At 51.2% G+C, this 15,527-nt stretch overlaps 1 protein-coding gene across 1 annotated transcript in view; it reads right to left on the bottom strand.

The window, feature by feature from the left end:
• Positions 1–455: 455 nt before the first annotated feature.
• Positions 456–15,527, bottom strand: part of PKD1 (polycystin 1, transient receptor potential channel interacting) — a 132,720-nt gene continuing 117,648 nt past the window's right edge. Inside the window, exons 36-46 of the mRNA XM_032762640.2 lie at positions 15,218–15,420; positions 14,406–14,600; positions 11,553–11,692; positions 9,617–9,744; positions 8,311–8,485; positions 7,388–7,513; positions 6,807–6,981; positions 5,373–5,660; positions 3,535–3,669; positions 2,775–3,089; positions 456–2,136 (exon numbers count right to left, since the gene is read on the bottom strand). Of these exons, the coding sequence (XP_032618531.2) occupies positions 1,498–2,136; positions 2,775–3,089; positions 3,535–3,669; positions 5,373–5,660; positions 6,807–6,981; positions 7,388–7,513; positions 8,311–8,485; positions 9,617–9,744; positions 11,553–11,692; positions 14,406–14,600; positions 15,218–15,420 (2,519 nt within the window). The 3' untranslated portion in view covers positions 456–1,497. The remainder of the gene's footprint in view (positions 2,137–2,774; positions 3,090–3,534; positions 3,670–5,372; positions 5,661–6,806; positions 6,982–7,387; positions 7,514–8,310; positions 8,486–9,616; positions 9,745–11,552; positions 11,693–14,405; positions 14,601–15,217; positions 15,421–15,527) is intronic.

The raw sequence follows: 15,527 nt of genomic DNA, 5'->3' as shown, positions 1-15,527 counted from the left end.
TAAGAGTGCTGGTGAGTAAGTTTGAGTATTTTGAGCTGGCACCCAGCTCCTGATGCCGGGCTGCAGCCGGGGATGGTTCTCTGGGAAACTGCGTTCACATTACCATTTGCTCATTTCCGTTTATGGTTTTGTTTTACAAAAAAAATACTGCTTTCATGATACATTATTCCATTCTCGTTAAAACGGTCGCATGTCGTTGTTAGCCAAGGAAAGCATTGTTAAAGTGCTCGGCAGTACATATAAAAAAGTAAACGAAAAAAATACATATGTCAATACATTCCTTCAACTATAAAACCCAAGTAGCCGACGAACCGTACTTACTTACCCATTCAATCCACTGGCTGGGGGACAATCAGTAGCTAAAGGAGAGCTGGGCCGGAATGGAGCCAGCATGCCGGCAGCCCCCTCTCTTACCAATTAAAAGAACCGCCCCCCAGGTCTCCAGTACCTTTTGGTTGAGCTGTCACTAATTGCCGTGTCCTAAGACTGGCTAGTTATTGGAAGCAGTGGCTTAATGTGGATTTCATGGTCATTCATATTCCTTAAATATTGAATTTCTTTAAATACAAATAATACCAAATGCTGGAGGATACCATGAGCCAATACTGAAAACTAACTGATCTGGGTGTAGATACTGTCTCTCTCTATTCATGCCAATACAAATATTGAATTAAATAGCCCCCTGAAACCTGTCGTTTCTTCCACCCACAGTGTGTCTGGTCTATGAATCCAAAAGTCCGTTAAATCTTAACTACTCGCAATTTCAGCTCCTCTGTTCCCGTTTTGGCGCAGCCAGCTGAGCACGGGAAATCCTGCTTGAGTTGCTCCTCGCACCATTCACGGTACTTCGCAGCAGTTCTTGATAAAGCAGTTGAACAATAACATGCCTCTGCTTTTGGAATCTGTTCATTTTGTTTGAAGCTAGGGTCACTTAACAAGAGAGACGCTTCTTTTTAATATTGCCCTGATTAATGTTGCTTTTCCTCTTGCTGCCAATGCTAAATATGACTAGGAAAAACCCCTGCGGCTTCTCTCATCTGGCCGCCTTGGTGAAGCAGAGTCTCTTAGGTTGTCCTGGACTGAAGGGTCAAACAGTCTCCAATGAAACCAAAAAGCTGTGAAACCGTCGCTAAAGTAAACAGGAAACGGAGGCACCTAGGTAATAGAAGCTCCCAGTATGTACAACACACAGTGGCTGTGTCCATCTTCATTAGGCACTTGGGAGGCTCAGGACAACGCCTGTATTCTTAGCCACGCGTCCCGAGGCAGCAGTAATGCTACTAGCATCTAAGTTGGCCAAGAGCCCAGGAAGGCACAGTGCCTCCCCAGTCCTTGGTGTGGCATGAGTGCTTCAGCTTTCCACACTGGTTCCCTGCGACTCCTTTCTGGCCTCAGGCTGTGGTGGAACCCTCTCGGGCCACGTGACGAGGATCTCGCCTCCTTCCCAGGGGTGGCGCAGTGAGGTATTTTCCCATAGACACTGCACGTGGTCTCCAGTTACTTGATGCTGGGGTGGACCCTGTTCTTTGCCCGCAGTGGCTTTTTCTTCCTGACCGCCGGTGCTGTGGTGGCGTACATCTTGTGTGGGGAGAGTAGAGAAGCCACGCTGAGGCCCCTACTGGCTCGGACTATCCGGCTGGGCACACAGCCTGTGCTGCTCTGCAGGGCCCCCAGGGCGTTGGCGGGAGGGGAGGGCAACAGAGGGTCTCGGGGAGGGTGCAGATCTGTGTTGGAAAAGTTCTCAGGATAAAGTCCCTGTGGCCCCTGATCTGTGCAACCCAGGCGGTACCGACTCAGCAGGTCCTCAGTCATCTGGATGTACTTCATCCTGGTCCTCCTGCTCTGAGAGTCCTCCAGCTGCTGCTCCATGCGGTAGACGTCCTCTGTCACCTGGTTCACTCGGTCAAACTGGGCCAGCAGAATCTCGAAGAGGGAGAGGAGCCGCTGGACATCAGCATCCACCTCTGAGCTCTCCCTGGTGCTCAGCACCAGGCTGAGCCCGTCCAGCTGGCTCGAAGAGGTGGAGGCCCTGGAGCTGTCAGAGGCTGCGCTGGGGGTGGGACCCCGGAAGGACTTGTCGCTGGAGGATCGGGACGGTAATGGCTCCATCCCTTCAAACCTCACCTTGTGCCGAAACTGGAAGGGAAGGGAGAGTAAAAGAGGGTTAGTGCAGAAAACAGGCACTCGTGAACCCTTGCCTGTTGCCCTGAGGGGCCCACTCTACCCCAGCAGGAGGGATGGGAGTGAGCTCTTCATGTCAGCCTTGAATGACTATCTCCAACTGCAGAGTGCTCCCCACTTGGCCTGGCTGGATGGTGGGGTGACCCAAATGAGGAGGGGATGGGGGTTTATATATCCACCAGCCTGATTAGAAGCCAAACTGAACAGTGAGGGTGGCAAAAGATGGACATGCCAGGGACGATGCTGGAGGCAGCCTTTGCTCCTGCCAGCCAGGGCATGCGCACTGCCACCAATCCTCTACCTGGGACACCAGCTATTGCTGCCAATCCTTCCGGCTCCTGCCAGTAGTAGCCCGTGACCCATACTGCTGTGGGCAGTGGCCTGTCACAGCTTGCCCCTACCCCATTGCCAACTGCAATGGGGGAAACAGTGTTTGTATTGCCAGTGAAAACACTGCAAAACCATGCATCCAATGCTGCCCCCAGGGGACCTGCACCTCTGGCCATGATCCACCAGCCAGGAGCCCGGGCCTCCCCCTGGCTACCACACTGCACAGAGGTGGAGGGTGGAGCCCTGTGGGACTGTGCACCTACTTCCTTGACTTTGCTGAAGCCCATCCACAGCTTCAGCCTGCGGACGAAGAGCTCCACCATCTCGTAGTCCTGGGGCTCAAAGGCTGGGCGGTACAGCTCGAAATTCATCTCCCGGTAGCTGTGGACAAGCACTGCGGCGAACAGCCTCAGCACGATCCACATCTCCAGGATGATGTAGCTGGCGCAGAACAGGTAGTACAGCCCCGAGGGCTCGGGCAGACAGAGCCGGAGGTTCACACTGCCGTGGACTGCAGCCACGAGGAGCAGGAGGCTGCTGCTGAAGCTGTGGAAGGATTCTGAGCAGGAGGAGAAAAGCTGCAAAGGAAACGGGTTTCAGTGAAAGGCCATTATGTCAATGGCAGAGTGGCCATGTTAGCCCTTCAAGACTGCCCATCGGTCCCAGACCTCTGAGCACCTTGCAAAGGGAGGCAAGCAGCAGCATCCCCAGCTGTACCTGCTTCACCTATCAGCTACAACATTGATGGGCTGCCCCTGTGCCCCCTGCCAATGGAGCCTCAAGGAATTCTTGGAGTTTCATCCCCATGGTCCTGCAGTCACTGAGGCCTCTGCTGCAGGCTAGGAAGAGGCCAATTGCAATGTAGCCAGATGAGCTGAGACTCACTCACCAGAATGCTCAGGCTTGGATCGGAGCTGAGGTCTCTCTAATTAACCCTTCCCTTTGTAGCTAATCAAGTCGCTGTCCCTCAGCAACACACAGCATAGGGTGCGTCTTGACTGTATAATACAAATCAATATTTACCAGGAAGCCAAGCTGGGTATAAGCAAGGACGAGCAGCGTGAAGGCCAGCCCTGCAGCAGCCAGCTCCTTCATGGACTTCCGCAAGGTTTTGCCGAACACGGACCATTGCCGGACAAAGCGCAGCTGTTGGGCAGCCTGAGACCAAAGAGATGCCAGGTTTATACCCGTGTGGATCAAGCGTTTCTGGAGTAGCTTTCCACCCTATGGCACTGTTGCAAAGAAACAGACACTGCATGCCTGGTGTTCAGAGTCCACTTACACAGCTGGCATGTGATTGATGAAGGTCCACGTACCCTCAGTCTGTTTTCAACCCCAGCCACTAAAATATCTGCATTGGCTTAAGCAGCCCTCGGTTGAGGGGTTCAAACTCATTTAAATAAACACAGCAAACTTCAGAACAAGAGTCCCCAGCATGTACTGCTCCTGCCAGCCGCCTGGGCAACCATTACGCTCTGCCAGTCTGTTGCCACGTTGGTCCCCTTCCCAAACTGTGGGCAAAGTTTTTATCAGTGACCTGAGAGCCTAAAGCTGTCTGCACGGCCCTGTGCTTCAGACTATAGAGATGTGACCTGCTGTGCTGCGCTGTTTCTCCCATGTGACAGCTGGAGGTGTGAACTAAAAGGTACCTCATTCAAGTTAATGCTTTGTAATGTGTCTATTGGCCTCATACATACATCCAGGCTCTGGTTAAAGGAGGGGTGGACGTTTCTGCATTGAGGGTCCCTTGCAGAGAACGTACTGCCAGCAGCCCTGCCTCTTTATAACAAGGGAGCTCTAATTCGAGTGCTACTGCCTCAACTGTAACAGCTTGGCCTAGGGCGGGGGAGGCTTCAAAGGATAAAACTAACCCCTTGTGTGGCTCTCTGCTGGAGCACAGACCAGTATAACAGCTATGCAGCTGGTATGTAGCAACTAGGGGCCTAGTATGCTGGCCACTGTTGTCGCATTGTGTGGGTGTGCTCTCTGTCTGTCTTGTCTGACCCTGTAAGGTCTAAGGAGCAGGGAGTATCTTTGTTCTATTTGTACAGCGTCTAGTGCACATTTCTGGGGTGTTGCTTAGTGTCACCAGCCCTTTTCTGAACAGCTAGTTTGCAGCTGCACTTAAGCTACATCTCACTACCATTACTATTCATTCATAGTACCAGGGTCCCAAGTACGTAAATCTAGTGAAGAGAATAGGGTCAAGTTCATCTCCTACACAAACTGGGGACTGAGCACTATGTAATTTAACCCAGGTTTATAGATCAGAATATTATAAGAGTTGGTGTATTGCATTATACTGTCTGAGGGCTCATGGACAGATCTTCAAAAGGGCTCAGTACCAACAATCAGATTTTGGGAGTGGCTGGGAGCTGACCTCTTTTGACAATTTGGCCTGCGAAGCAGAGTTCTCCTTTGACAAGTGAGCGAACATGACTCCATGTTTGTGTTTCACTGGTTCCATATCTGGTTGGTTGGTTTACACAAATGGGCATCTGAAGGTCACCTCTTCATCTTCAAGGCTGGGTTTTGGAAAGTGAGATGGCTGGAGTTCTTTAGCTCTACCGCAGTATCATAGAATCACAGGACTGGAAGGGACCTCGAGAGGTCTCTAGTCCAGTCCCCTGCACTCATGGCAGGACTAAGGATCATCTAGACCATCCCAGACACGTGTTTGTCTAACCTGCCTGTATTACTCTTAATAAAGGAGAGACGAGGATCTAATTACTACTCGTGCTCTGGAACTAACACTGCCCAGGAAAGGAGGCCTGGGACAGGCGTAGCTGACTCGTGTTACTCCAGCTGCATGAAGTGCATTTAAGACCTAGCCGTACCTCGCAGCAGGCCCACTGCCTTACCTTTAGAGTCAGCAGGAAGAGAAGGGAGGCGGCCAGGCTGTTGAAGACTGAGTTGAGGAAGGCCACCTGGTAAAAGCTGGTGAAACCCTTGCGGTTCTTCAGATACTTTGCCCACTGCTGGTCAGCGATGGTGGCTTGGCTCAAGTGCACTACCACAGTGCAAGTGGTCAGAAGGATGAGCAGCCATTGGCTGTAGCTCCCAAACAAGGCAAAGTAGGCCCTGCCTTCCTTCTTGATGAAGAGGGATTCAGAGACCACAAAATAGACCACAAACGCCATGAGGAAGACCTGTAATGTAGCGGAGGAGGAAGAGTTCCACCAGAAAGAGGTGGGTTGCAATTACAGACCTGCAGTGCTGTCAGCCCTTCATCATGGCACTGCCCACTGGCCCCTTGGAGCAGTGGCAGGGCCATCATCCCGTGATGGCACAATGGGGCCCATACTACTGGCCTTTAACTCCCATGATGTTGTTATGGCTGCAACCCTGCCACTGGAACATGGGGCCAAATCTGTCTCTGGTGGAACTCCGTTGACTTGCTGGTGATAGGTAAGCACTGGAGTGTGAGACAGGCTCTCCCTTTCTCTGGCTCCTGAGGAGCCAAGTGTGCTATCACCACAGGGCTCCCAGCCCAGAGGGCTAACTTAGGACCAGGCCTCACCTTCGAGCAGTGGTGCGCTGAGTTCCTGTTAGACCCTCAGGGCCTGCCAGCCTTGGGTGGATGAAAGCACAAGGCTCCATGACTCTCCCCCAGGCACCTAGGGCAAACCCTGCCCAAATGGAAGCTCCTGGGAAGTTGGGGTTTTGTCTGTCAGAGGGCCCTGCCCATGCCACAGCCCCAAAGTGCCCCTCATTGGTACACAGGCCTCATCCCTTAGCAGTCGCCCATGAGAGGAGCAGGTGAAACATGTCTGGATTCTGCCTGAGGGGGGATTTTTCCCTCTCCCACGCAAAGAACTCCTCCAAAAGGGAGGTATTCAGTGACTGTATCCCTTGTACTAGAAGCGGTGACCAGGGCGTGCGGGCTTTGGGCCCCGCAATGGGGGTGGGAAACCATCAGCCAGGTGACTCTGAGCCATGGGAGAAGGAGGCGCAACTATTCTCCTGAGCCAACAGCACACCCTAAAAAGGGGGTTCCCGACAGCCCTTCCACAGCACAACTGTCAAGCAAGCCTGGGAAATGGGATCATAGCAGCAAGCAGAACAGGGCTGAGTAACTCTCTGACAGCCAGATCCCAGTGACGTCCATCCACTGTGCTAAGGTTGCGATTGAGAGCAGGGCTGCCAAGGAGGGATAATTGTACCAGTACCCTGAGCGCAGGGGCCCTGCAAAAGTCTGTAAGTGGGGTGAACAGGGGTGGGCCTCACAAAAGTGATGGGAGCCCCACATTTCTCTCCACAGGCCTGACTGAGAGGAGCAAGGCTGCTGAACTGACCATCATGACAAGCTGTAGCGTGACTCCCCCACTGAGACGCAGCAGGGGGAAGGGCCCCACTGCGATGGCAGCCACTGCTCGCCCCGCCGTGGGGAACTCCAGTTGCAGGGTGATGGCGGCGTGCAGGTCCACGCTGGGGTTGTACTGCGTCAGCTCCACAAAGACTGCTCTGCTCCTGTGGGGACAGAGAAGCGAGCAATGATGTCCGTCATGTCAGGTGCCACCATTTATTAGGGGCTGCCAGAGCAGCTCAGGGTCTGTCTGGGGCAGCACCCACCCTGCAACTGGTGCAGGAGAGGCTGGGTGTCCACCGTGAGTGGATCTGAAGCCCACCAAGGAACCACGGAGGGGAACACATCCTGCCTGCCTTGGTTGGATAGACACAGCCTGACAGCGCATCGGCGATGAGGGAAGATAAAGGGAGGTCCTTTGAATAATCACCCCACCCTCAAAATACTTCTAGGCTTGGCAGACAGCATCTCAACTCCCTGCACTGAAAAATACAGATTAGGGCTCAGTACCGTTCCCAGCTCACAGCCAAACTCAGGGCTCCTCCCTCCACTGCCTTGCCAGCTGCTTACATGTTGTTGATCCAGTTGTTCTGCTGAAGATAGTCCACATGCGCTCTGCTGTCCTCCAGCGTGGCTCCTAGCTCCTGGATGTAACCTCCACTGTCATACACAGAGACATAGCCCCAGTACCAGACTCTGCAAAAGAAGAGGAGCCACTGGTTGCATTTTGGGGGTGGGGAGTTGCTGACCTGGCATCATAACTCAGGCAGAGCCAGGAGGAGTTGCATTGTTTTACTTTCCATGCAAACGGAGGATTGAACTGACTTACGGTAAGTGTCTGATTTAATGCATCTAGGGCATGTGAGAAATTACAAACAAAACCCGTAACAACTGAAACGGCCCAAAACAGGCCCTAGCCCACCCCCCTCCAAACCCATCTTGAAACACACCTCCCAGAAATGAGCCAGAGCCAAACAAATGCTAGAACGGAAGCTAAATGAGCACAGACCTAGATTTTATACCTGTTTCTTGAGTCCCTCTAACTGGCAGTAACAGGACACTACCACCCACATGCAAAACTTTCCCTTGCTGAGGTTTTAAATTGTTCTGTAACTCACTCCTGCTCTCAAACAGCTGTTTTGAAATATCTGTACCCCCAGCACCTGCCTCCTCTGCATTGGCAAAGTACCTCACAGTGGCACTCACTTAAACACACAGAGCTCCACTCTATCTTCCATGCAGTGTGTGTGCCACAAAATAGCAAATGGGGCTGCATGATTCGTGCCAATCAAACTGCTAAGGAACACAACCAGCTGGCAGCTGGTCAGAACAGCACTAGGCCTTCCCTATTGTTCATTCAGTTGGCTCTCGGGGGCAGCAGTTGGCTGAATTGACATGACAGCTGGAAACGGAGTGGCTGTAAGAACCCAATACGATGACTGGATTTTGCAGCCAGAACAGGAAATGTACATGTGGAACGCGCAGCTTCGTACCCTGCTAGGTCAGGCGGCGAGTAGGACCACGTCTGTGTTAAATTTACAGATACCCTCTTCCAGCCAACAGCATAATCGCCAGTATTAAAGCTGTTAGACTCGTACGTGCATTTCTTCGCAGCAACAGATGCATCCGTCCCGCTAAGGAAATTGTGAATTGTATCCAGGCATTCTGCTGAAAAGAGGCCAGCATCATGTTATCTTGGCAGTGATGAGACATAAGACTGCCAGCACTGGGGTGTTTGCACCTATCTGAAGGGGTTCAGGTACCTTGGAAGGGGTAATTAACCTAGTGGACTGCATCTAGGGGAGGACTAGGCTGGATAGACAAGTGCTAATGGAAGGTGAAGTTCAGCTGAGCAGCTGTAGCCTGGGCTAGTACAAAGCTAGGAAACTGAGACTGGAAGGGGTTGCTGGGGAAGGAGGCTGCAGCCATTCCCTGGCACTTGGGAGCTTGAGTCAGACCCCAGGGGCAGGCTGGAACACCAAGAAAGAGAAGGGAAGTAAGAAGGAGCAGAGGGCAAAAGCAATGGGGTTTGGAAATAAGCAGATGGTCATTGCTGGATAGCGGGTCCCTGTGCCGGAACCCAGAGTACTGGGCAGGCCCGGGCTCCTCTACCAGCCACTGGGGAAGTGGCACAGACCGGGAATTACAGAAGACTGCTGGGTGGATTGTCCAGTGGGACTTAGCGACCCTAGAAGGGGAAAACTACCCAGTGACGTGGCTGGAGGGCTGAGTCACGGAGAGAGAGCACCCTCAGTTCTGGCGTGTGAGACAGGCCACAGGCTGAGCGAGTGATGGAAGCGGGCGCTGCTCCAGATGAGAGCTGTTCCCCAGACCCAGCCACCAGTGAGTAGGGAAACCCGTTACATGGCCATATGAACGTCCCAGTGCAGAAACCTATTCGTCTACAGCTTCTCCCGCCTCCTCTGTAACTGAGCTACTGGGCTGAGCACTGGAGAACGTGAATCAGGTGGCTCTTTCTCGGCTCACCCCATCCTGATGGCCAACCACCCTGGCTTGTTGCATCCTGTCTGAATCGGGCAGGGCCCAGGTCTTTGGCTTTTGTACCATACCTGGCATATGTTCTTGGGCGTAAGGATAATCAGGAACAAACCTGCAGCCTCACTGGCCAAACGTCTGCAGAGAACAGCGCTGTGCAAGCCGGCTACTGCGGGGCTAGAAAACTAGAGCCGGCTCTCAGCTTTGTCCCTCCCTATCTAATTGATCTGAATCTCTTCTGGGAGGCGCCACTACTCTCAAACGAAAACAGCGGTGTCACCAGGGACGCCGGCAGCCACGCACCTTCCTGCAGGCGGAGCTGACGCAGCCGTGGCACTCCCAGCATGATGCTGCAGCTTTCTCGCCCCGACTGGTTATTGTAGAGAGAGGGCAACAAGACCTGTGACATCCACGCCCAAAACTCATCGGATCTGTGCATGCAGGGAGGAGAAGAGAGGAAAGTTCATCTAGTCAATGCAGAACAAAGTGTCTCTATTCAACCCAGCCCCACGCCCAGCTCTGGTTCTGAGGAGCTCTCTGTCTGAAAGCTTGTATCCTGCCACTGGGGGGAGACTGAGTTTTGGAAAGGTGACCTCCCCTGCTTTTCAGAGGCCCTGCTGCTCAGCCAGAGGCAGGCTTTATTCTCCAGACTGCTATCTTATCCCCTGAGAGATCAACAGTATAGTCACCTGGGATGGAAAAACCCTACAGGGTAAGACTAGTCCCCTGCTTCAGTATAGTCTTACAGAAGATTGGGCTGAGAAAGACCTATCACAACATCTGATCTAGTTCCAGCCCAATGCACAATTGTTCTCCTGTGTTATACTCGAGTGATTTTATCCAGCCTCGCTTTGAATGAGCGAAGAAATGAGGCTTCTACCACTTCCTTTGGGGAAACTAACCCACAGCCAAAGTGGATCTGGCCATTAGATCTAATTTTTCCTTTTGTTCAGTTTCATCCCATTACACTTTCCCTGTGTCACTCTAACCTCACAAAATAAGTGTCCCGCAGAAATCTTTTGAGCCTGATTCTCATTTACATTAAAGCCACTTCACAGCATTCTTGTGGTGTAAAGAGGCCTTCAGCGGGGTGTAGCCACACATCTGCTCCCATGGCAAGGCCCCTTTCCACGCCCAGTGCAGTGTAAATGAGAGCCAGGTCCCCCTGTAACTAGGAGCCGAGTCTGCTCTCATTCAACACCACTTTTAAATCAGTGTAACTGTACTGACGTCAGTGGGATGACTCCTGACTTCTATCATTGTGAATCAGATGTAACATGGATTCTGGCTTTAACTTTGCCAAGCCTCATTTGTCTATGGAACAATCAAGACGGCTGACACAAGGCCAGGACTAATTCCAGGAAAGCAGCTCTGGTGCCCTTCTGGACAACAGGGATGATAAGAGCCTGAAAATCCCACTAGGAAATCGTCACCTGGCTATGAGCACCAAGGAACGGTAGGTTTAATATTTATAGGATAGATGATTATTTTTGGTTTTCATGCGCCTCTTTATTGCTAAATCTTTAAAGCTGTGGTTTTTAAAGGTCATCTCAGTCTGTCCTGATGCTGCAAGTCTGAATTCGTTGCTCAGATACCAGAAAGAGAAGTATAAACTGATTTTTTTCCCCATTTGTATAGTTCCTTCCAACAGTGGAGCTCAGTCCTTTAGAAACATTAATGAATTAAAGCTCACAGAATCCCTATCCCCATTTTACAGATGGGGAAATGGAGGCACCAAGCAATGAAAGGACATGCGCCCCAGGGAAGATGTGATGGAGGCAGAACTAGAATACAGATCTCCTCCTGAACTCCTGCGCTGGGTGTTGGTCATAAAACCATCCTTGACCTCCCAAGGTGAATTTCTAAAATTAACATCTGGCAACTCAGACACGTACATTATAACCTCAGCACTGAGGATCTTGTGCATCCCTGGGTGCCTAATGATGAGAGAAGGAACCCAAGCAATACAGTTAGTGAAGGGACAGTCTCTCCTGTCTTCTGACACCATGAGACTGGACGCATGGGTGAGTGTCCCATTCGAATGGGAGCGGCGAGGGCTGTAGCAACCACAGATGATTCGGTATTTGCATGTGTGTAATTTGTGATAGGTAAAGAAACGCATCTGCTCACTGACTTCCAGCGCAAACCCCCCAGTGTTCAGCCTGACACTGCCTGCCCCAGAGGATGGAACAACCCACAGGGCTTGATGCTCCAAGCCCCACTGGGGCTTCGCAGTTACCTCTTGATGCGGAGGAATTCCTCACCGCCAAGCTGCTGCTTGAGGGAGCTTTGCAAGAGGAAGGCCTTGCTGTTGCGGGAGGCGTCGCCGTAGTTGGTGAGCAAGGTCACCAGCAAGAACAACATGTAGATGAGGAAACTCTGGCAAGCAGAAAACAGAGGCAGGTGGTAAGGGGGCTGCTCTCAGCCTACGGCATGGCGCCTACCTCGGTGGGAGCAGGGCTGCTGAGCACACAAAGCAAGCTGTCCTGCGCCCCAAGGGCTGGATCCTGCTCGCCTTGGATGTCAATGGCAAGACCCCCATCAGGAGCAGGAGCAGGAGCAGGCCCCAACATCCCGGTATGTTGTTTTTCCATATGAGAGCTGCCGTTAAATGAAATCCAGACCCAGACCATGGCCTCGTAACAATTTTTTTTCTCAAACCAGCCATGTTCAAGTCAATACAGATTGCACAACATCCTGGCGCACTCCGTGCTGGCAGCCCTGCTTATGTAACAGCTTTCCATTTAGAGGGGTTTCCGTTCTTGAAAGGGATAGCACTCAGTTCAGCACAGCACAGCTTTTAAATGCTGGGTGTGTTGCTAGCACCAGTTAGGAATATTAACAGTGAAAGATCTTTAAAGTGATGGAAGGTCCTTTTCACAGCTGGTTGGCTGTCTGCATTTCACTGGGCCTGTTCCCATTTTCTTATGCCCAAGGCTGAAGCTGTTGTGTCTCCAGCCCTGCAAGGGAATGCTTTGATCCCAAAACCAACTGATTTCATGGGGAGTATATAGTTCCATTCCTTTTGGGCCTGGTCTACATTGAGGTGGGGGGGGGGGAGTTGATCTAAGTTATGCAACTTCAGCTATGGGAATAACGTAGCTGAAGTCGACATACTCGGATCTACTCACCACGGTTTCTTCCCTGCGGTAGGTCGACGGCTGACACTCCCCCATCGACTCCATCTGCACCTCTCGCTCTGGTGGGGTACCGGAGTCAACGGGAGAGCGCTTGGCAGTCAATTTATCATGTCTTCACTAGACGCGATAAATTGCCCCCCTCTGGATCAATTGCTCCGGAGGTAAGTGTAGACATGCCCTTAGATTTGGAACCTCACCACCTAGCTCAGATGTAACGCGTTTCAGCCACAGATCTCAAAGCACTCTAGAAAGGCGGTCAGGATCATCACTCCATTGTGCAAATGGGGAAACTGAGGCATGGAGCTGGGAAGGGACTTGTTCAAGGTCACCCAGCAACCCAGTGGCAGAGTCAGGAAGAGAACCCACTCTCCTGAGTCCCAGTCCCATGCTCTAGCCATACCTCCCACTTTTAAACAAAACCTGTGCAGTGGGCCTCAAGGACAGGAGAGACTCACCCGGCCCTTCATATAAGCCGCACAGGCAGGCACAGTTAGTCCCTTGCTTTGTTCTCCTAACCTGCTATAAGGTGTGTCCTTTAGGTCAGTGGGGCTCACTATTGCTTCCCATTCAGTGGGGCTCACTTGCTAGGCTGGGCGGCTTGCGGTCACAAAGATGGGGTTTGGAGCAGCCCACGTTCCATGGCAAGTTACTGCAGGTGGACTCTGATGCAAGGAGGGTCCAGGCCACATGCTGGGCCCAAGCTCAGTGTCTCAGTAAGGTAGAAAGCAGGGAGGAGTCTCCAGGGTACTTATGGATTCCAAAGTCAGGAAGGACCATTGTGATTGGCTAGTCTGACTTCCTCAATACCACAGGTAAGAGAACTGCCCCCCTGCAATCATTCCTAGAGCAGATCGGTTAGAGAAACATCCAGTCTTGATTTCAAAATTGTCACTGATGGAGAATCCACCATGACCCTTAATACATTGTTCCAATGGCTAATTCCCCTCACCTGTTAAAACTTGACACCTTATTTCCTGTCTTTGTTTAGCTTCAACTTTCAGCCATTGGATTGTACTAGATCATTCTCGGCTAGACGGAAGAGCCCAGTATTAAATATTTGTTCCCCATCTAGGTACTTAGACTGTAATCGTCACCCCTTAAACATCTCTTTGGTAGACTCAAGGAGCACAATCTATTTAGCTTATCACAGTAAGGCAGGTTTCTAATCTTGTTTAATCATTCGGATGGCCCTTCTCTGAACCCTCTCCAATTTATCAACATCTTCCTTGATCTGTGGACACCAGAACTGGACACAGGATTCCAGCAGCCCTTGCACCCAGTCCAAATACAAAGGTAAACTGATCTCTCTACTTCTACTTGATATTCCCCCATTTATGGATCCCGTGATTGCATTAGGCCTTTTGGACACCTTCAGCCGATTATCCACCATCACCCCCAAATCTTTTTTAGTGTCTCCACTACCCAGGATAGACTGCCCCCACCCCGTAAGTATATTCTTTGTTCTGAGATAGTTACATTTAGTCTATTAAAATGCATATTGTTCGTGTGCACCAAGTTTACCAAGCGATCCCGATTGCTCCGTATCAGTGACCTATCCTCCTCCTCATTATTATCACTCCCCCAATTTTTGTGTCACTTGCAAATTTTATCAGGGATGATTTTAGGTTTTCTTCCAGGTCACTGATAAAAATGTTAAATAGTGTAGAGCCAAGAACCAATCCCTGCAGGAGCCCACTGGAAACGCACCTGTGTGGTGATGCTTCCCCATTGACAGTTACATGTTGAGACATATCAGTGAGCCAGTTTTGAATTCAGTTAATACGTGCCATAGTCATTTTATATCGTTCTAGTTGTTTAATCAAAGTGTTGTGCGGTACCTAGTCAAACGCCCTACAGAAATCGAAGTCTATTATGTCAACACTATTATCTTCATCAACCAAACTTGTCATGTCATCAGAAAAGATATCCAGGTAGCTTGCCAGGCACTTTACCTTTAGCATCTTGTGAAGCAGTTTGACCTTCCTGGCCTCCTCCTTGGCCTGAAAAAGGGCAAATCCCTGAGGAGGTCGGACTTTGTTGATCTTCTCTGAAACGTGCTCAACAAATGGATACTCCACCAGCGTGTCATCTTCCTCCGGATGCAGGCGCTTTGCAACCAGTGCGAAATAAAGAGCTTCCAGCAGAACCTGTGACCAAGGAAATCAATGTGCTTTAATGCACCTGTATAGCAACCCCACCAGAATAAGGCCATGTAGGGAACGTCTTCGCTGTTCCTAACATGGATTCAAGCTTGAACAGAGGAGCCAGCCTCGACTTGGATCCATGCATCCCCATGGCAGCCAACCATGGGTCTGTCCTAACAGATTTCTCCCCTCTGAGGTAAAGCCTGTCTGGCTGTTGCCATCTGAGATTTATTCTCCATTTGCCCCATTGAATTGTGCTGGCGGTGGGGAAGAACATCCATGTTTTCCCAACACTGAATGCTGTACGGCCTGATACACAACAGCAATAGAAGCTCCAGCTTTACACCTCTATAATTTCTACAGCTGCTTCCCTGCTATAGGCAGAGATATTGAACCATTTCACGGCCTGCCGAGGGCTTCTCGGTGCCAATTCAATCAGGGCTGATCCCCTTTCAAAATCTGCAGTAACTTACACAGGGGAATGATGGATAAGGAGATATAGAGAGAGAGGCAGGACCCTGTTCAACCTAGACTGATGGGTACTGAAAACCATAAGACATTAAGCAATTTCAGCTACCTGGAAAAGAAATTACACACTCTCTCTCCACACCCTTCCTTACCTTCAGAGGTTCCCAGACCAAGAAGGATGCCAGGAAGCTGAATATTCCTGAGATGAGCCACATGAGAGCAACGCTGGAGGTGAAGCCCACTCCAATCCACACAGAGACCCCAATGGAGGTGGCAAAGAAGAGGAGGCTGACAGCGTGAGCTAGGTACGAGCACCAGTGCGGCAGCAGGTGCTTCCTGAATGTGTGGTCAACAACTGCAGGGAGCAAAGCAGAGGGCTGAAATCCCACAATGATGCTGCCAGCAATCAGCCAGGCCGAGCAACCGCCAGCCCCACCAGAGACCTGAGCCATTGTGGGGAGC

This window comes from Chelonoidis abingdonii, chromosome 9 (assembly GCF_003597395.2).
Source record: "Chelonoidis abingdonii isolate Lonesome George chromosome 9, CheloAbing_2.0, whole genome shotgun sequence".
Taxonomy (NCBI): Eukaryota; Metazoa; Chordata; order Testudines; family Testudinidae; genus Chelonoidis; species Chelonoidis abingdonii.
Note: the sequence above shows the minus strand (reverse complement) of the source record. Positions and strands in the feature narration are given on the sequence as shown.